This window comes from Peromyscus californicus, unplaced genomic scaffold, assembly GCF_007827085.1.
Source record: "Peromyscus californicus insignis strain IS unplaced genomic scaffold, ASM782708v3 Scaffold_8__1_contigs__length_139910024, whole genome shotgun sequence".
In the NCBI taxonomy this organism is placed as follows: Eukaryota; Metazoa; Chordata; class Mammalia; order Rodentia; family Cricetidae; genus Peromyscus; species Peromyscus californicus.
In genome coordinates, this window is record NW_026294606.1 from 4,226,749 (window position 1) to 4,242,247 (window position 15,499).

Below are 15,499 nucleotides of genomic sequence, written 5' to 3' on the forward strand. Positions count from 1 at the left end.
CCTAGGTAGCCTTTCCAGTAAATATATGACTCAGGGGAAAGCCTCAGTGAAGAGGACCCAGCAAGAATCATGAGGGAAGGAAATGCAGCCCTGGAAATGGCCACTGCAGCGTCCCTGTCCACTTGGAAAATTAGGTTCACTTCACAGGACATAGGAACACAGATCAGGCTTAACAGTTGAGGGAGATGTTGGAATTTTTAAAGTTTTAATGAAATTGTTAATGAGGAAAAGAAACTTTTAATACAGTCTTAACATCAATCCCCAGAGATTTGAAGATTTTAATAGAAAGCCATGATGTATTTAAGCCAACTTCAAAGAAAAAAATATAACTGTGGGCCAGTATTCAATGACTACAGCGTCATGGTTTTTAATTCTTTCAAAGCACACTAAAAATAGTGTGCTGTTCACGGGAGGAATTAGCCCTCCCTTCTCTAGGCATCCCTTTTGATTTCCAAGAGGGGATTCTATCTCTTGCTGGATCCTGGTGTGGATGCACATCAAATATGTGTGGACTATCCTGCTGTAGTTAGGGTCTACCAGCATTACTCATGGTTCTTGTAGAAGTGATAACACAATGCAGGCACCTATCAGTGTGGGCCTCAGTGGACTGCAGTTCCACTGACTTATCTCTGGGGCTTCCTTCTCTAAGTAAATTGACACAGAATTGTTGTGCTCATAAAAATGAAGTCATGAAAACAAGTAAGTCCCATTTGCTGGTCTTAAAAAAGAAATTTTCAAGGGGAAAATGACAATAAAAGTGCTTTTTACTTTTTATGATACTCAGAAATTAGGGTGGGGAACTTTTACAAACCTGAAGATCAAAGAGGCTGCTGTCTCTGCCAGTCACAAGTTTGATTGGCATCCTTATGGGTCTGACTGGAGCCCTCTCTGAACTGTTTCTCTAACTTCACAAGCCTTTCTGAAATAGTACATAGTCAGAACTATGCCTCAGTTTATTTATCATTTTAAAATAAAATCGAACTTTCAACCTGTAATTTTATCTACATTATTTTCTTATAAAAGAAGCCTCATTAGAAAAATCAATGAAGGATCTGGGACAGTACAGATGTCCTTCATGTGATGCCTATGAGGTGCCCCTTTGACATGGACTGGGTTGTTGGTAGCTGTGTGCTGAGTCTGAGCTGCAGGCGCAGGAGCCTAAGGGGCTGAGAGAGCTTGCTGAGGACACCCCAGAACTGGAGGACTTGGAAGGTGCTTGTATGCACACTTCTGTTCACATTCTAACTACAGAAGAGTCATGCCAAACGAAGTCTGTGAGAATTTGGAAATCATGGGAAATAAAAACGGTGACCATCAAACACATAAGTTGTGCTACCCAGCTGCCTGCTACGTGACTGCTGAGCTGTTGTTCCTAGTCTCTGGCTGTGAACTGGCAGCATGCCACTCTGGCCTGAACAGCCACACCTTCCTGGAAAAGCTCTTGTGTTGTCTGTCTGCCCTTAAAGCAGAAAAGAAATATGTGGCCAGACTAACATTTATCCCTGGAAGTTATTTTCTACTTGGGTTTTTTGTTGGTTTTGGTTTTTTAGGGTGTGTTTTAACTTATCCCTAAAATTAGGAAACAGAATTGCCATGTTTTCTTCTATCCTTACAAAGGTTTCCTACATTTTGTTTTGATTCTTAAATTCTGTCCAGCAGGTTGGGGTTTTGATGGCTTACAGTGAGACAGACCATGGGACAATCAATGAAGCATGTTTACCAGAAGATGAGAGAATGGGGCTCTAAGCACCAGCTCCCCACAGCCCCAGCCCCTCCAAAGCTATCTTTACAAGTGATCTCAGTGCCTGCTGCTGTGTTCTTTCTAAAACAACAGAGACTGAGAATCCAGTTTTTACAGCAGGAGTCCTGAAAACTCCATCATTTTTTAGCAGTGTCTTGCTCACTTTGGACAGCTTTGGCAAGTGTCACGGTAAAAAAAAATCAGTCTATTTTGTCTTTTGCTTCAAAGGTGGGGGCGGGGGGACTTCCCAAGTGGAACAAAACCCTTGCAAGACAGATCAGTGAGTGAGTGTCGTTCACAGTTACAGACATTAGAAATACAGGCCAAACATGGTGTACCCGCTCTTTGCTCCTGGGCACGTCTAGGCAGCAGCCATGTATAACATCTTATTGGCAAAGCCCCCTTAGAGTGGGCCGTCTGGTTTCCATCCTTTAAAAGGAAACTGCCCCTTCTACTCAGATCAGTGAGACCGCACTGGGAAAGCACTTGTTACCCAAGGCTGAATCCTGAAGTGCAGTTACAAACATTTCCCTCCCTCAGCCTTCCTGGAACCCTGGGGTGGTTCGAGCCAGCGAACTCCTTCAGTACTCTCCACGCCCACCCAATGCCAGCGCCAGGGCAGCTGCTGCCCCGAGATAAAGGAGTTCCTGTTTTTACAGCATCATGAAAGCTCATCTCACAAGCCCAAAAGGAAGCTGAGGCGTGTTTACGGTGCGTGCTGCTAATCAAATGGAAACCGCCTACAGGAACTGGTTCCAACAAAGCGCCCAGGACACACTGTTTTCGTCCTCGTCAGTCGCGTGGCTGGTAGGTCACATGCTCAGTTTTCATGCTACACGAGAACGGGAAGCCTGTCGCAGAGTGTCTTAATCCGCTTGTTTTACTGTCCGAGCGGCTGCAGGCTGGAGTGGAGCTCGGGCGTACTGTCTTCAGTTCCGGAGCGTCCCGTTAGGGGGCGCCGTGCGGAGGGAGCCATTCCACTTCCGGTAGCACAGTGACCGCGAAGCCCGCAAGGTCACAGGTCACCGCCCGCGCTTCGTCAGCGATGACGACGATGCAGCCCAGCCCGTCACTCACCCGGCTGTCCAATGGCGGCGCGGGGCAGGCTGCGCGGAGGCGGGGCCTGTGGCGCCTGCGCCGGAGCTTGTGGCGTCAAAGCGCCAGCCGTGTCCATGGAGAGAGGCTGAGCTATCACGCTCCGGCCCGAGCCTGCGGGCGCCGCGACGTGGACATGTCGGCGTCGTTGGTCCGCGCCACAGTGCGGGCCGTGAGCAAGAGGAAGCTGCAGGCCACGCGGGCGGCGCTGACGCTGGTGAGTCACCTCGGCGTCCGCGGGAGGTGGCGGCGGCCCGGGGCGCCGCGGGAGCCAGCCTGGCCCGCCGAGTGGGGCTCCCGGCGGGCCGCGCGGGCGGAGCTCCGAGGAGCGGACGGGCTGTGGGCGCTGCCGCCCGGCGGCCCGGGACAGGGGACGGCGGTTTGCCGCCGAGGTCACGGCGTTCTGGGAGAAAGGTCACGCAGGGATGACGCCGCGGAGGACGGCGGGTCAGCATACCCATCCCGGAGGCGGCTAGCACTGTTACCTCTGTCACCCCAGGAGGCAAGCCTAGGGTCCATTCCGCGTGAGGCCGCCGCGGAATCTGCTCCATCCGGTGTCCTAAGAGCGGCTGCTGCCAAATAACTAGTTGAAGTAAAACAGAAGGGAGTCGTGAGCAAGTAGAGTGATCTTTTCAGGCTAGGTCGGTGTTTGGGCCTTCAGTTAGTCTCAGGTATACTGCACTCTGGCTTTGTCTAGAGCCAGCTTGTTTTTATTTCTGCAGGTACACCATGGAATCCAGAATTGTGCAAGCACAATTCCGGCTATGTTTCAACTTAGAGCAGAACAATCCGTGCACAGGACAGGTTTCTCTGTTTGTTATCCCTCCCCCTCCTTTTGTTTTCAAATCACCATTTGGTATATAACCTGTTACATGGGAATTTCGAGGTTCCCCTTTCTTCTCCTTTCCTACCTTTTCAGCGTACATTATCAAGACCTGCTATGTTTTGTGACAAGAAATAAGTGAGTTTCCTGGGTCCCACCCTCCGTAGGCTATTCTTAGAAGGAATAACGTCTCTGTCCGTGTTTTCTGATCTTCCGCTTCGTTATGAATTGTCACACAGCAGATCTCAGTTCACAGACCCTCCGTGTTCCTGTAGTCTGTCATCTGAACTCATCCTTGAATCTCCTTTCCCTGTGATTTTCCTAGGAGCTAGCATGAGAGGATAGCACACAGAGCAGCACTACAGCCTGTTTGTGCTTGCTTTTCAGGTGTTTGGTAAACATTTTCAACCCCAGCATGTAACATGCAAAAGCAGTGAGATGATCAAAGGCTCAGTGCTTGAGAGATACTAGCAAACAAAAGTAAACTGATAAGAATTAAATATTGCCCGGCTGCCTCAGTCTGACAGCGGGAATTTGACAGGTTGCAATAGCTGGAGAGTGCCCTAGAGTCTACTAGAAGTGAGCTGTGGCAAAGAAAGGTGCAGCATGAAAATGTGAGCACCAGTTATTTCTTTTAGCTGATGTTAGTCCTGGAGAGAATTGATAGGCTGTCATGGTGAGTACAGGGGTGGGGTGAGGGGTTAGATGGGTAAAGTCTACAAACCAGGAATGACTCCAGTTCACCCTGTTAGTGCAGGTACCATTGGATACTTGGAGAGAACATCCAAGGAGAATGGGCTCCTTCCTACCCCATACTTCCAGGAGTTAATAAATAAAATTGAATTTGTAGGGACCAGATTAAGGTGTGACTGAAGAATGTAAAACTTACACACCTCCTAGTTGACAGACAGCTTTATCACCATCATTGTACAAGACAGTTAGTGCAGCTCTCATTTATGACTAGAGGCTCATGCTGCACAAAGCTCAACTTGTGAGTAAACGATGGGGCCCAGCCAGTATCAGTGTCCATATGTGCAGAAAAGTTGGTTCACTGCACACAGAAAACTGGGGGTGGGGGGAACTTAGCTTCCCTCTGCTTCCTGATTGAAGGACACATGTAAGGACCTGTTACTTTGCTGGAGTAGGACCAGAGACCTTTGGAACAGCATGCAGTTCAGAAGCTGTTACCAGGAAAACTACAGCATGCCGCTAGATTTCTAGTCCAGTGGTAGAGCAGCTGCTTAGGGTGTGAGAAGGGAGAGAGCCTGTTGGCAAAGTATTATGTACTCATTGCAAAGTGTAATTTTTTTTTTCAGTTTTACAGTCGTTAACTCTTACGTCATTAATTTAGTAGCCCTTGCAAATATTTAATTATTCCTAAACCACAGAATTGGTAGTTTAGCTAAAAGCATGATGTATAACAAACATCAGGGTTGGGGGTGGTGGCTCAGCTGGCAGAGAGCATGCTGTGAAGCATGAGGGCCTGAGTTTCCTCCCCAGTTCCTAGATAAAAACAGCTGGTTGGGGGGGGGGGTGCATGCTTGTAATCCCAGTGCTGGGATGGGAACAGGATGAGCCTAGGCTCCAGTGGCTGGCCAGATACTACTGGACAAGCACCAGGCCCTCTGAAGCAGATCTGAAGCATTCACTTGGAGGGCATTTCCCAGCATTCTGACAGCAAAAACAGTCTTGAAACAATTTGTGGTTTGTGGTTTTGAATATTTTAAATTTACATTTATGTAATGTGTGTGCATATATGTGGGCACATGTGCTGGCGATTGTGTGGTCAGAGGGCAGCTGACAGGAGTCACTCTTCACCTCCCATCATGTGGATCCCAGGGATTAAACACTGGTCCTCAAGCTCAGAGGACCATCTCACCAGCCTTTAATGATTCTTTAAAAACATCTTCAAAGTGTTCTCCCTCTAAGCAACCATGTTCCTGGGGTTTACACAGGAGCTGATTAAAAGGCATTGTTAGATTTGAGAGTATTTCAGTATGAACTCTGAGTCCTTACTTGTTGGTGAATTTCTTGGGGAGGTTCAGGTTGAGTTGGTCTAGGGGTACAGACACAGTAGAGAGCTGCCAGACTTGCAGGGAGCTTCAGGAAGACTCTCGTCATTGCCAGGGTGTGCACATGGAGTCAAGGGGGTCACTTACCTTCTGTCTAGTACCAAATACAGTGCTGTACCTAGACTAGAAAGGGCAGCCCCACGCCCAGCAATAGTTCCTTCAGCTGAGCAATGGCAGTTCACTGCACTCCTCAGAGGCCTGAGGGTCAAGTATTAAGACCAGTCTGGAATACATAGTGAGTGTCTGTCTCCAAACAAGGCAGAATCAGAGCAGTCACTTGGCCAGTTACAGCTGTCAGTCCCTCTTAGTTGAAAGCTCCTTAGTAACAGCTCCCCAAGGAGGAGCATAGCAGAGTTAAGATCTGTTTTGTCCTTCGACAGACGCTGGAAGACATTCAGGTCCTTTAATGTCACTAGGTCCTTTAATGTCACTTTCTCCTTGTGTGTCTTTCCCTGAATACAAGATGGGACATTAGCAGCCCAGTGCCTGTGTGGATGGTTCTGCATACTTTTACTTTCTGTGTTGAACTTGTTTTGAGAAAAACCTAGCTGTGTAGACCAGGCTGACTTCAAATTCATTATCCTCCTGCCTCAGCTTCCCGGTAGCCAGGAGTATAGGTAGCTACTGTTTAAATGTTTTCTAAGACTTGAGAAAAGAAGGAAACCTACTGATTTGTAAAACCAAATTAGGTAACTTAGAAAACTTTATGGGGATAAAACTCAGGCCCAGTTAATTAAAAATAGCCCATGTGCTCTCATCACACAGTACAGTGAGTGGGCTTCATCTTCACCTTTGACCTGTGCACTCGAAACACAGACTCTCCTTCAGAGTCTTGCTCCAAAAAATACTTTTTCTAGACTATGCCTTTTCTTCTAAGCTTTTTGTTTTATGTCTGTAAGTGTTTTGCCTGCATGTATGTGTATGTACCATGAGTAATTGGTGTCCCTAGGGTCAAAAGAGGGCATTGAGTTCCCTGAAAGTGAAGTTACAGATGGTGGTACCCCACCATGTGGTTGCTGGGACCAAAGACAGCTTCTCTGCAAAGACAGCTAGTGAGTGCTCTAAGCTACGGCACCACCTCTGCAGTTTCTCTTGAAAGATTATTTTCAGAACTTGTGTTCTGTTGACAAAGAATTTCCTCAGCACTTTCATAGGAAATATGCCCATGAAAATGTACAACTGGAAGACTGGAAAGGAAGTGCTTATGGGCAGTCACTTGGAAGTGTAATAATAAGCACATTTTTAAAAATGTTCTATTTATCCTTGATAAACCTTTTACTTTGACTAAAATTGTTTTCTTTCTGAAATTAAGTTTAGATAATTTAAAAATCTGTTAGAATCTTTAAAATCTGCACGTCTTTTTAATTCCTTCTCAAATAAGTTCACATTTAAAAATTATTTCTTTTCTGGAGCCATATTGTAGAGCAACCACTTCAAATTTGAAACAGCAAATATTGGTATATTCTGACATTTGATGTCACTTTATAGCAGTACCCAAGGTTCGTATTCAGGATGACACAGCGTCCCTTGTGCACAGTGGCTTTTCCTAAGAAAAGCACCCTGACAGGTAAGGTGTACAGTCAGGAGCAAAGGCAAGGTCTTTCCTTCCTCTTGCTCCGTTGGAGTTCATGAGCTTTATTTCAGATACTCAGATCCCAAGGTCTTAGAAGCATGAGCTCACCTGTCAATTTCTCTAGTTGCCCTGTGCTCTTGATTATTTTGGTAGCTTTTATTTGACTTTAATCTCTAAATGTCTTATTGGTGTAGCCTTATTTTATGAGAAGTACAAAAAATGGCAAGATGTAATAAAGTCACCTGTAATTAGCTTGATTTATGATAATTAAAAGCTGCCAAATAGCCAGAGGAAAGTTCAGAGTCTTATTATAACTCAGTCTGCCTGAGCATCACAAGTTAGGAGTGTGTGTTGTTTTCTTTCTTTGTCGACATGGCACCTGTCTGTATACTGGGCTTTGGCGTTGTCATCCCACATCCCCTTCACCCCCTCTCCCATTGAAATCATTCTTCCTAACAAGCCCCACCACTTAGATATGTTGTTGAGGTTTTTGGGTGGTGGGTTGGTTGGGTATTTGTTTGTTTGTTTTTGAGATGGGGTTTCTCTGTGTAATCCTGGCTATCCTGGAACTTGCTTTGTAGACCAAGGAGACTTTGAACTCAGGGATCTACCTATCTCTGCCTCCTGAGTGCTGGGATTAAAGGTGTGTACCTCCATGCCTGGCTTGTTAGTTCTAATGAATGTTTCTGTTAACTCCTTGAGGTTGGCGTTCCTTTCTTCTACCCTTCATGTTGTGCCTGTGTGCCACTTCAGCCTGTCTGCACTGTAACTGAGGTCCAGGACTTGACAGACCACACTGACATTGACAAAACATCGTCCATTTGTATTAAACATACCGCATTGCTTTCTTTTTGTGTGTGGAGTGAGTATGTAAGGGAGTGCTGGTACACATACATGTATGTGCATGTATGTGTGGAGGCTGGAGGATGTCTCCAGGATTATTTATTCCTCAGGAGCTCTCCTCCTTTCTTTTTCTTTGAGGCAGTCTCTCACTGACGTGGAACTCCCCAGGTAGGCATAGCTGGCTGCCTCCCTCCCTCCCTCCCTCCCCACCCCCTACCCCATCTGGCCAGCTTACTGTTTGTTTTGTTTTATGGAGATTGAACTCGAACTCAGGTCCTCATGACTGTGAAGCAAGCACATTACCAGCTGAGCTGCCTTCCAGGCCTTCAATGCACAGCTTCTTACTTCACGTTTTCTTCTTTGTTGATTTTATGACTCTTGATTTAGTTCCACCCTGTATTTGTACTTCATCTGTCCAAGCCTCTAAGTCAGATCTGATCTAGGGCCAGGCCTATCATTTGTCCCCTCAGCACTAGCCTGATGCTCATTACTCTTGATCATAATAGACCCTGCCAGCTGGAATAGCTAATGGTCACAAAGTAGGAAGAACATCGTTCCCTCACCGTGATTTTGCCCACCTTTGTTCCAGGAGCTGCCAATTTGCACTATGCCCCATCCTCTCCTGGACTTTAGAATGCCATCCTCTCTAGGCTGCCTTCGCTGCATTTCAGTATTTAGTCTTCATCAGAATTCTAGGGAAGGGATTATCTCTATTACCCAGAGTAGAAAGCTTAAGCGTTAGGAAAAAACTGCTTAGGGTGTCTACCTTTGGGATATACCCAGGAAGTAGTCCAAGAATGTTGCAGATCAGACTAGGTTCCCAGCACCCTTTACAAGAGAGTGGGACTGGTGACACTGATCTGAGAACAATGTACATCAGGATGTTTTCTCCTGCTGAAGACCACTAGGCTGGGTTGCACTGCATTCTTAGATACACAGCCACATACATAGTCCTGTCACTGAGGAGCATGGCTGCTCACCCAGATATCTAGGTATGGTTTTGATGCACACTAGATGTCTGTGCCCAGAAGCAACTCTGTAGCCATGCATTCAGATGGGTCTGAAGGGGATTGAGCCAACAGGGAAAACACCCAGAAGTTGGCTTTTCCGTTGATAGGCTATTCATGAGCATCTCTGTCGGGCTCTGTACTTATTACAAGGCATGCAGTGGATGCACAAAATATGGTCTTCCCAGGAAAAGTGGGTTTCTGTTAGGATAGGAATGAATGTGCTTTCGCTGTGGCTCCCTTTGCTGGATGAAATCCACAGGTCCTCTGGCAAGAACCACATGCATGCACTTACAACAAGCTCCTGTAGTGGAAGGCCTGGTCATTCTGTGGCTTCAGAGGATGAGTCTAGTAACTGTTTCTTTTTTTTCCAGACCCCCTCAGCTGTGAACAAGATAAAACAGCTTCTTAAAGACAAGCCAGAGCATGTAAGTAACACCTGTGGAAGGGTTGGCGGAGCTAAAGTTCTGTTCTCATTACTAAGGCATTTTGTTGCAAATAGTATGTTTTCATTAATTAAGGTGTTTGGTTTTGTTAGTTTTTACATTGCTTAGGACTCAACTTCCTGGCTTCACTCATGCCAAGCAAGTAGAGGGAGCTGTACCCAAATTCTTGAATCACACGGGGAGAGCTTTTCCATAGAAAGCAGCTACTCACTGCTCAAAACCCTAGACAACCAAGATATTGTCACTCTTATGCCAGATGCAGTCTGAGCTCGTCTGTGGGCTCACTGTATCTGGGCACTCCCCTGCCTCCACTGTATGCCTTAGGGTGGCCGAGGATGTTCTGGAGGACCTCTGGCCTCTGCCTGCTGCATGGCAATAGCACCCTCTCTCTTCCTAAGTTGTAACAACCAGAAATGGCCTGCATGGTACTTGTTCTTATGTGCATCTCTCACTTCTTCCGTAGATGACAGCATACAGTGCATGCTTGGTTACACTTCCGTTCTTTACCCTAATAATTCAGCCTGAGGATCTTGCAGATTATTTTCTAAAGGTCTGCTCCTTTTCATGACTGCACATATTCTACCCAGCAGGTTTGATTCGTTCGACTAATCCTTTGTATGAAAGGCTGCCACAGATTTCATTTACCAGCTGTAGGTGAATTGAGCCATGCCCACAGAGGATCTATCCCTGCATGTAGGGTAGTTGAGTTAGATTTGTGAATCACTTCATGCTGTGGCCTGTGCATAGTGGTTCTGAGATTGTTTTCTGGATTCTCTTGTACTACATGACTGGTCTTCTCGCACCTCCATCCTAAAAGCTGTTACATGTTGATAGGTGTCAGTGTTCTGACTCTGGACTTTCTAGCACATAAATTGACCAAAAACTCCATGAAATTAGCCTTGTAGGTTTGTAAGGTATTTGTTCTTATTGGTGTAAAAATGTGTAATTTACAGCATTAACAATCCCTTTCCCAAAACTCCCATTACCTAAACCTTCCTGGACTGGAATTGTATGGGAACTAGGCTACCTTTGAACTCATAGGAGATCCACCCATCTCTTCCTCCTGAGTGATGGGGTCACAGGTGTGAGCCACCATGCCTGCTTAAACCTGAATTTTCAGATACTGAGGAGGGTTTCTGTTTGCTTTGGCTTTTTGTGTTTCTGGGAGTGAGCGTAGGACTTCAGACATACTAGGCAAACCTCTTCTGCAGAGCTGCACCCCTCACCCTGTCTTTGTGCACTCTAATGTCCACTGCCTAGTGTCTGGACTTCCTGATTACAGAGGTAGAAGCTAAAGCCTGCGCTCCAGAAGTTCATCAGGCAGCGTATTCCCATTCAGAATAATGAAGCCCCTCATTCTAAGCTTTGCAGTCAAGCTCATGAAACAAGCAGCCTTACAGAGTTTCACAGAATTGGAGGGCTCTGGTGGGACAGGACTTAGGGTAGTAGTACTTGACTGTTTACTTAAAAGAAAAGTCAGGCACCAAGATTGAGAGTCGGTAGATATTGTTAGAAAACCCCAGTGATGTGCTGTGTTGGCTAGGTTTATGTCAACTTGACATGAGCTAGAGTCATCTGAGAGGAGGGAGCCTCAATTGAGAAAATGTCTCTATACGATCAGGCTGTAGGCAAGCCTGCAGGGCATTTTCTTAATTAGTGATTGACTGGGAGTGAGGGTAGCTTATTTTTGATGGTTGTGTCCCCAGCCCGGTCATCCTAGGTACTGTAAGAAAGTAGTTTGAGAAATTCATGAGGACCAAAGCAAACCAGTAAGCAGCACCTTCCACAGCCTCTGCATCAGCTCCTGCCTCCCCCATACCCCACTCGCACCCCCACACACAAATTTTTAACTTCTGTGGTCTTTGGCTTCCTGGTATGTTGGAAATGTTTTACTGGACTGCCTTAGAAAGGAGGCTCCTGTCCAGAGGCAGGATGGTTGCCAGGTGACAGGATGAATCTCAGTGCTCACTAACCATGGAAGCCTCCAGAAAGTATCTCACAGAACAAAGTGGAGCAGAACCTCTTTAAGGAAGTCTGGGTTTTAAAGACAAAATCTACCATCAAATGCCTTTTAAAAAGAAAAGAGGTGGCACACCTCTAATCCAGCACTGGGGAGGCAGAAGCAGGTGAGTCTCTGTGATTTCTAGGCCAGCCTGGGCTACAGTTCAAGTTTCAGGACAGCCAGGGCTACATAGAGAAACCCTATCTCGGAAAAAATAAAAGGAGGAAAGAAAAAGCCAGATGTGGTGGTGCATGAACTCATTACCCCAGCCTTTGAGCAGTAGAAACTGGCAGGTAGTGAATTCAGGGCAAGGTGGGGCTGCAAAGCACGTTGATACCATTTTATTTATTTACTTACTTATTTACTTACTTACTTACTTACTTACTTATTTATTTATTTATTTATTTATGTAATGTCAAATGCTGTTTATTGAAGGAGGGACTGAGGTCTTAAATATAGGCTTACAGCACAAAGGGAGAACCCCGGAGGGCAGAAGTTCACTACCGATGTTTTACAATCTTGCATCTAAGCTGTTAACGCCCATTATGCAGGATACACAGACAAGGAACTTCCCTTAAGCGTTCAGGGGGGTGGAACCCGGCAGGGAATTAGCATAGGGAGGATATCAAGGTCAAGGTCAGCAAGCAAGGCAACAGTTACCCAAAACAGAGGCCAGGACCCTTCAGGTCCCCCCTTTTACTAAAAAATGAGCTTCTGATGTCAGCAGGTCACCTTACCCATCATGGAGATGCCTGCCCAGGCCACACAGGCGCTCTGTCTTAGGTTGGTGAGCGCCCCCCAGGCATTACCCGTCTCTGAATACTCATTATCATACAGGCTCAATCGTGTGTGTGAGCAGTTGATACCATTTTTGAGACCCTGTGTTTAAAAAGTAAAAGAAGCCAGATGTGGTAATGTACACCATGACCCCAGCACTTTGAAGGATGAAACAGGTGGATGGTGAATTTGAGGCCAGCCTGGACTATAAAAAAAAAAGCAAGTGGTATTCATGGCTACAGAAGAGCATTGTGCTCTCATTACTTCCAAACTATAGTTAAGAAAGCAAACACTGTGAAACTACGTAAAGCCATAAAATACAATAGAGTACAACTTTTAATATGCTGTAATAAAAACTATGCAGATGCAACCAGGCCTGAGGAAACACAGAAAAGCTGCTTTCCTGGACAGCAGTGGTTGTATAGTTCTTCCTGTATGTGTTTTCAGTGTCTTTTTAAAAACTTGTTTCCCATTCCATTTGTTCTTTCTATAGGGGCATTTTATAACCAGAAACCTATTACTTACCACTGGGTTTAGGAGAAAATGAATAGTGGTAATAAATATCTTTTTTTGGTTTTTTGAGACAGGGATTCTCTGTGTAGCTTTGTGCCTTTCCTGGAACTCACTCTGTAGCCCAGCTGGCCTGGAACTCACAGAGATCCGCCTGGCTCTGCCTCGCAAGTGCTGGGATTAAAGGCGTGCACCACCACCACCTGGCTGGTAATAAATATCAAAGGTTGCTTTTTTTTTTTTTTTTTTTTTTTTTTTTTTTTTTTTGTTATTGTATGTGCAGGTTATCTGTTTGTATTAGTGCTTTCATATTTGTGTGCATGTGTCTGGGGCCAGAGGTCAACCTCAGGGGTCACCCACCCTGATTGGAGACATGGTTTCTTGTTGGTCTGGATCTCAGGAGGTAGACCAGACTGACTGGTCAGCAAGCCCCAGAAATGGCCTGTCTGTGCCCCCTCCCCAGCACAGGGTCAGGCATGGGTCTCTGTGATGGGCCTTTTCATCTGGATTCTGGAGATCTGCCATAGGTTCTTGTGTACTTTACTGAGCTAGTGCAGCCCTCATTGATTTTTCTCAAGACCGAACCTTGCTCTTTGGCCCAGACTGGCTCCATCCTGCTACAGTCCTGTTCCTCAGCCTCCCGAGCAGGTGCTGGGATTTGGGGTGTAAGTCATCCTGCAAAGTTTATGTTCTCAATTCTTTTCAGGTGGGTCTGAAAGTTGGCGTGCGAACCAGGGGCTGTAATGGCCTCTCTTACACCCTAGAGTATACAAAGACAAAAGGAGATTCTGATGAAGAAGTTATTCAAGATGGTAAGCTCTCTTCTCTTTTTGAGATAGGTTCTTTTGTAGCCTAGGCTAGCCCTGAGCTCCTTCTGTAGCTGGGTGTAGGGAATGACATTAATTCCTGCTCCACTACCCTGTGGTGGGGTATAAGTATGCACCCCTACACTTGACTCTGGTAAGTAATGGAGTTTTTTGGTGTTTTGGGTTTGGGGGTTTTTTGTTGTTGTTGTTGTTCTTTAACATTTTATGGGCACTTTGTCCTGATGAAAACTTTTATCCTTGTGCAAAGCTGATGTAAAGACTGCTGTCTGTGTTAGGAGTGGTGCTTCTTATGTGCCCAGCATTGGCAGACAGACTTTCATTATCGAACTATGTGCAGCCACTGAAAGGAGAGAGGTGACATTTTTCCTGGCTTCTGTTGAACAACCTGGTACAAGGAGAGGTTCAGTAGCTGGGAAGCCCAAGGACCCAGTGAAGCTTTGAACCAGTTCTAAGGGTTTGGAGGAGTTGTGTTTTGTTTCGGCCCTAAAGGTCATCACTGTGAAAGGTTTTGGCTTGTTTTTGTCCCGGTTTTTTTAAGACAGGGCCTTCACTATGTGGCCCAGTTTCAGACTTGATTCTCCTTCCCACACATCTTAGTGCTGGAATTACAGAATGTTGCTGTGACTGCTGAGGATCAAGTTCATCCTCACAGGTTTTTAAACGTTCTATTAGCATATGAAGTCAGAGGACAACTTATGAGAGTTGGTTTTCTTCCTTCACCATGAATTCTGGGTATCAAAACTCAGATAGTCAGCTCCTTTTACCCCCTGAACCTCTCACCACACACACAGATTTTAAGACCAAAAGTAAACCATCCAACCATTTCTGTTGAAACAGTTTTATGTGGGTGTGGGTGTTGGTGCAGATTCCTGTTCCTATGGAGGCCAGAGGTGTCAGATCCCCTGGAGCTGGAAGGACAGACGGTTGTGAGCTAGCTGCCTGAGATGGGTTCTGGGAACCAGGCTTGGTGCTCTGCAAGAGCAGCACATGCTCTCCAGCTACCACTTAACTTTTGAGGCCTTGTTTTTTAGTTTTTCAGTTATTGCATTTGATACCAACCCCTGTCATCTTGCAAAACCTACCAAAGAGTGAGGTACAGTGGCCTAGATTTAATATTACTACCTTTGGCAATGGGGATCTTAAGTTTGGGGTTCAAGATAAGGTCAGGCCAGCCTGGGCTAGCAAGATCCTGTGTGAGACAATAAACAACACTACAACCCTGGAGAAAGGGAGAGCCACAGGCTTTGCAGGTTTGTGCAGTGGAGATGTGTGAGTAGCTTGCAGCCCTTTTTTGTGTGAGACAAGCAGGAATTATATTCCCAACTGTGCTTCCATCATATTTAACTGAAATAATTCACCAATAAAGGCCTTTTTTAAATTATAAATAAATGGGAGCTAGAGAGATGCTCAGAGGTTAAGCGCTTTTACAGTTCCCAGCACCCACATAGTGACTCACAGCCATCTGTAACTTTTGTTCTAACACCCTCTTCTGGCTTCCACAGGCAATGCGCACATACCTACAGGCAAAACACCATACACATGAAAAATCTTAGAAAATAACATCAGTTCAAAAATAAGCCTCAGTTGCTCCCCTACAGAGGAAAGGACCTGTAGTGTATGTTCATGTTTAAGTGATGTCTTGTAAGGAAAAACATGTTCTTGTATTTTCAAGAGGTTGGTCTCTCCTTCACAGTGACTAGGGAATATTACTCATTTTTAAGGCCATCACCAGATTATAGCTCTGGGTCCCGTAGGCGTTTTCTGAAGTCCACATCTTATTATG

General features: G+C 45.7%; 2 protein-coding genes across 6 annotated transcripts in view; both read left to right on the forward strand.

Annotated features, from left to right (window-relative positions):
* Tut7 (terminal uridylyl transferase 7) overlaps positions 1-995 on the forward strand; it is a 62,458-nt gene extending 61,463 nt beyond the window's left edge. For all 3 annotated transcript variants that reach the window (XM_052728051.1, XM_052728053.1, XM_052728052.1), the window contains one exon: positions 6-995. In XM_052728051.1, coding sequence (XP_052584011.1) covers positions 6-73 — 68 coding nt within the window. In that variant the 3' untranslated portion in view covers positions 74-995. The remainder of the gene's footprint in view (positions 1-5) is intronic.
* A 112-nt stretch (positions 996-1,107) lies between these two features.
* Isca1 (iron-sulfur cluster assembly 1) overlaps positions 1,108-15,499 on the forward strand; it is a 53,552-nt gene continuing 39,160 nt past the window's right edge. Inside the window, exons 1-3 of one of the 3 annotated variants that reach the window (XM_052728061.1) lie at positions 1,108-3,053; positions 9,529-9,582; positions 13,596-13,701. In XM_052728061.1, the coding sequence (XP_052584021.1) occupies positions 2,787-3,053; positions 9,529-9,582; positions 13,596-13,701 (427 nt within the window). In that variant the 5' untranslated portion in view covers positions 1,108-2,786. Of the gene's footprint in view, positions 3,054-9,528; positions 9,583-13,595; positions 13,702-15,499 lie in introns of those variants that run through there. The other 2 variants (XM_052728060.1, XM_052728056.1) reach the window with 2 other exon arrangements.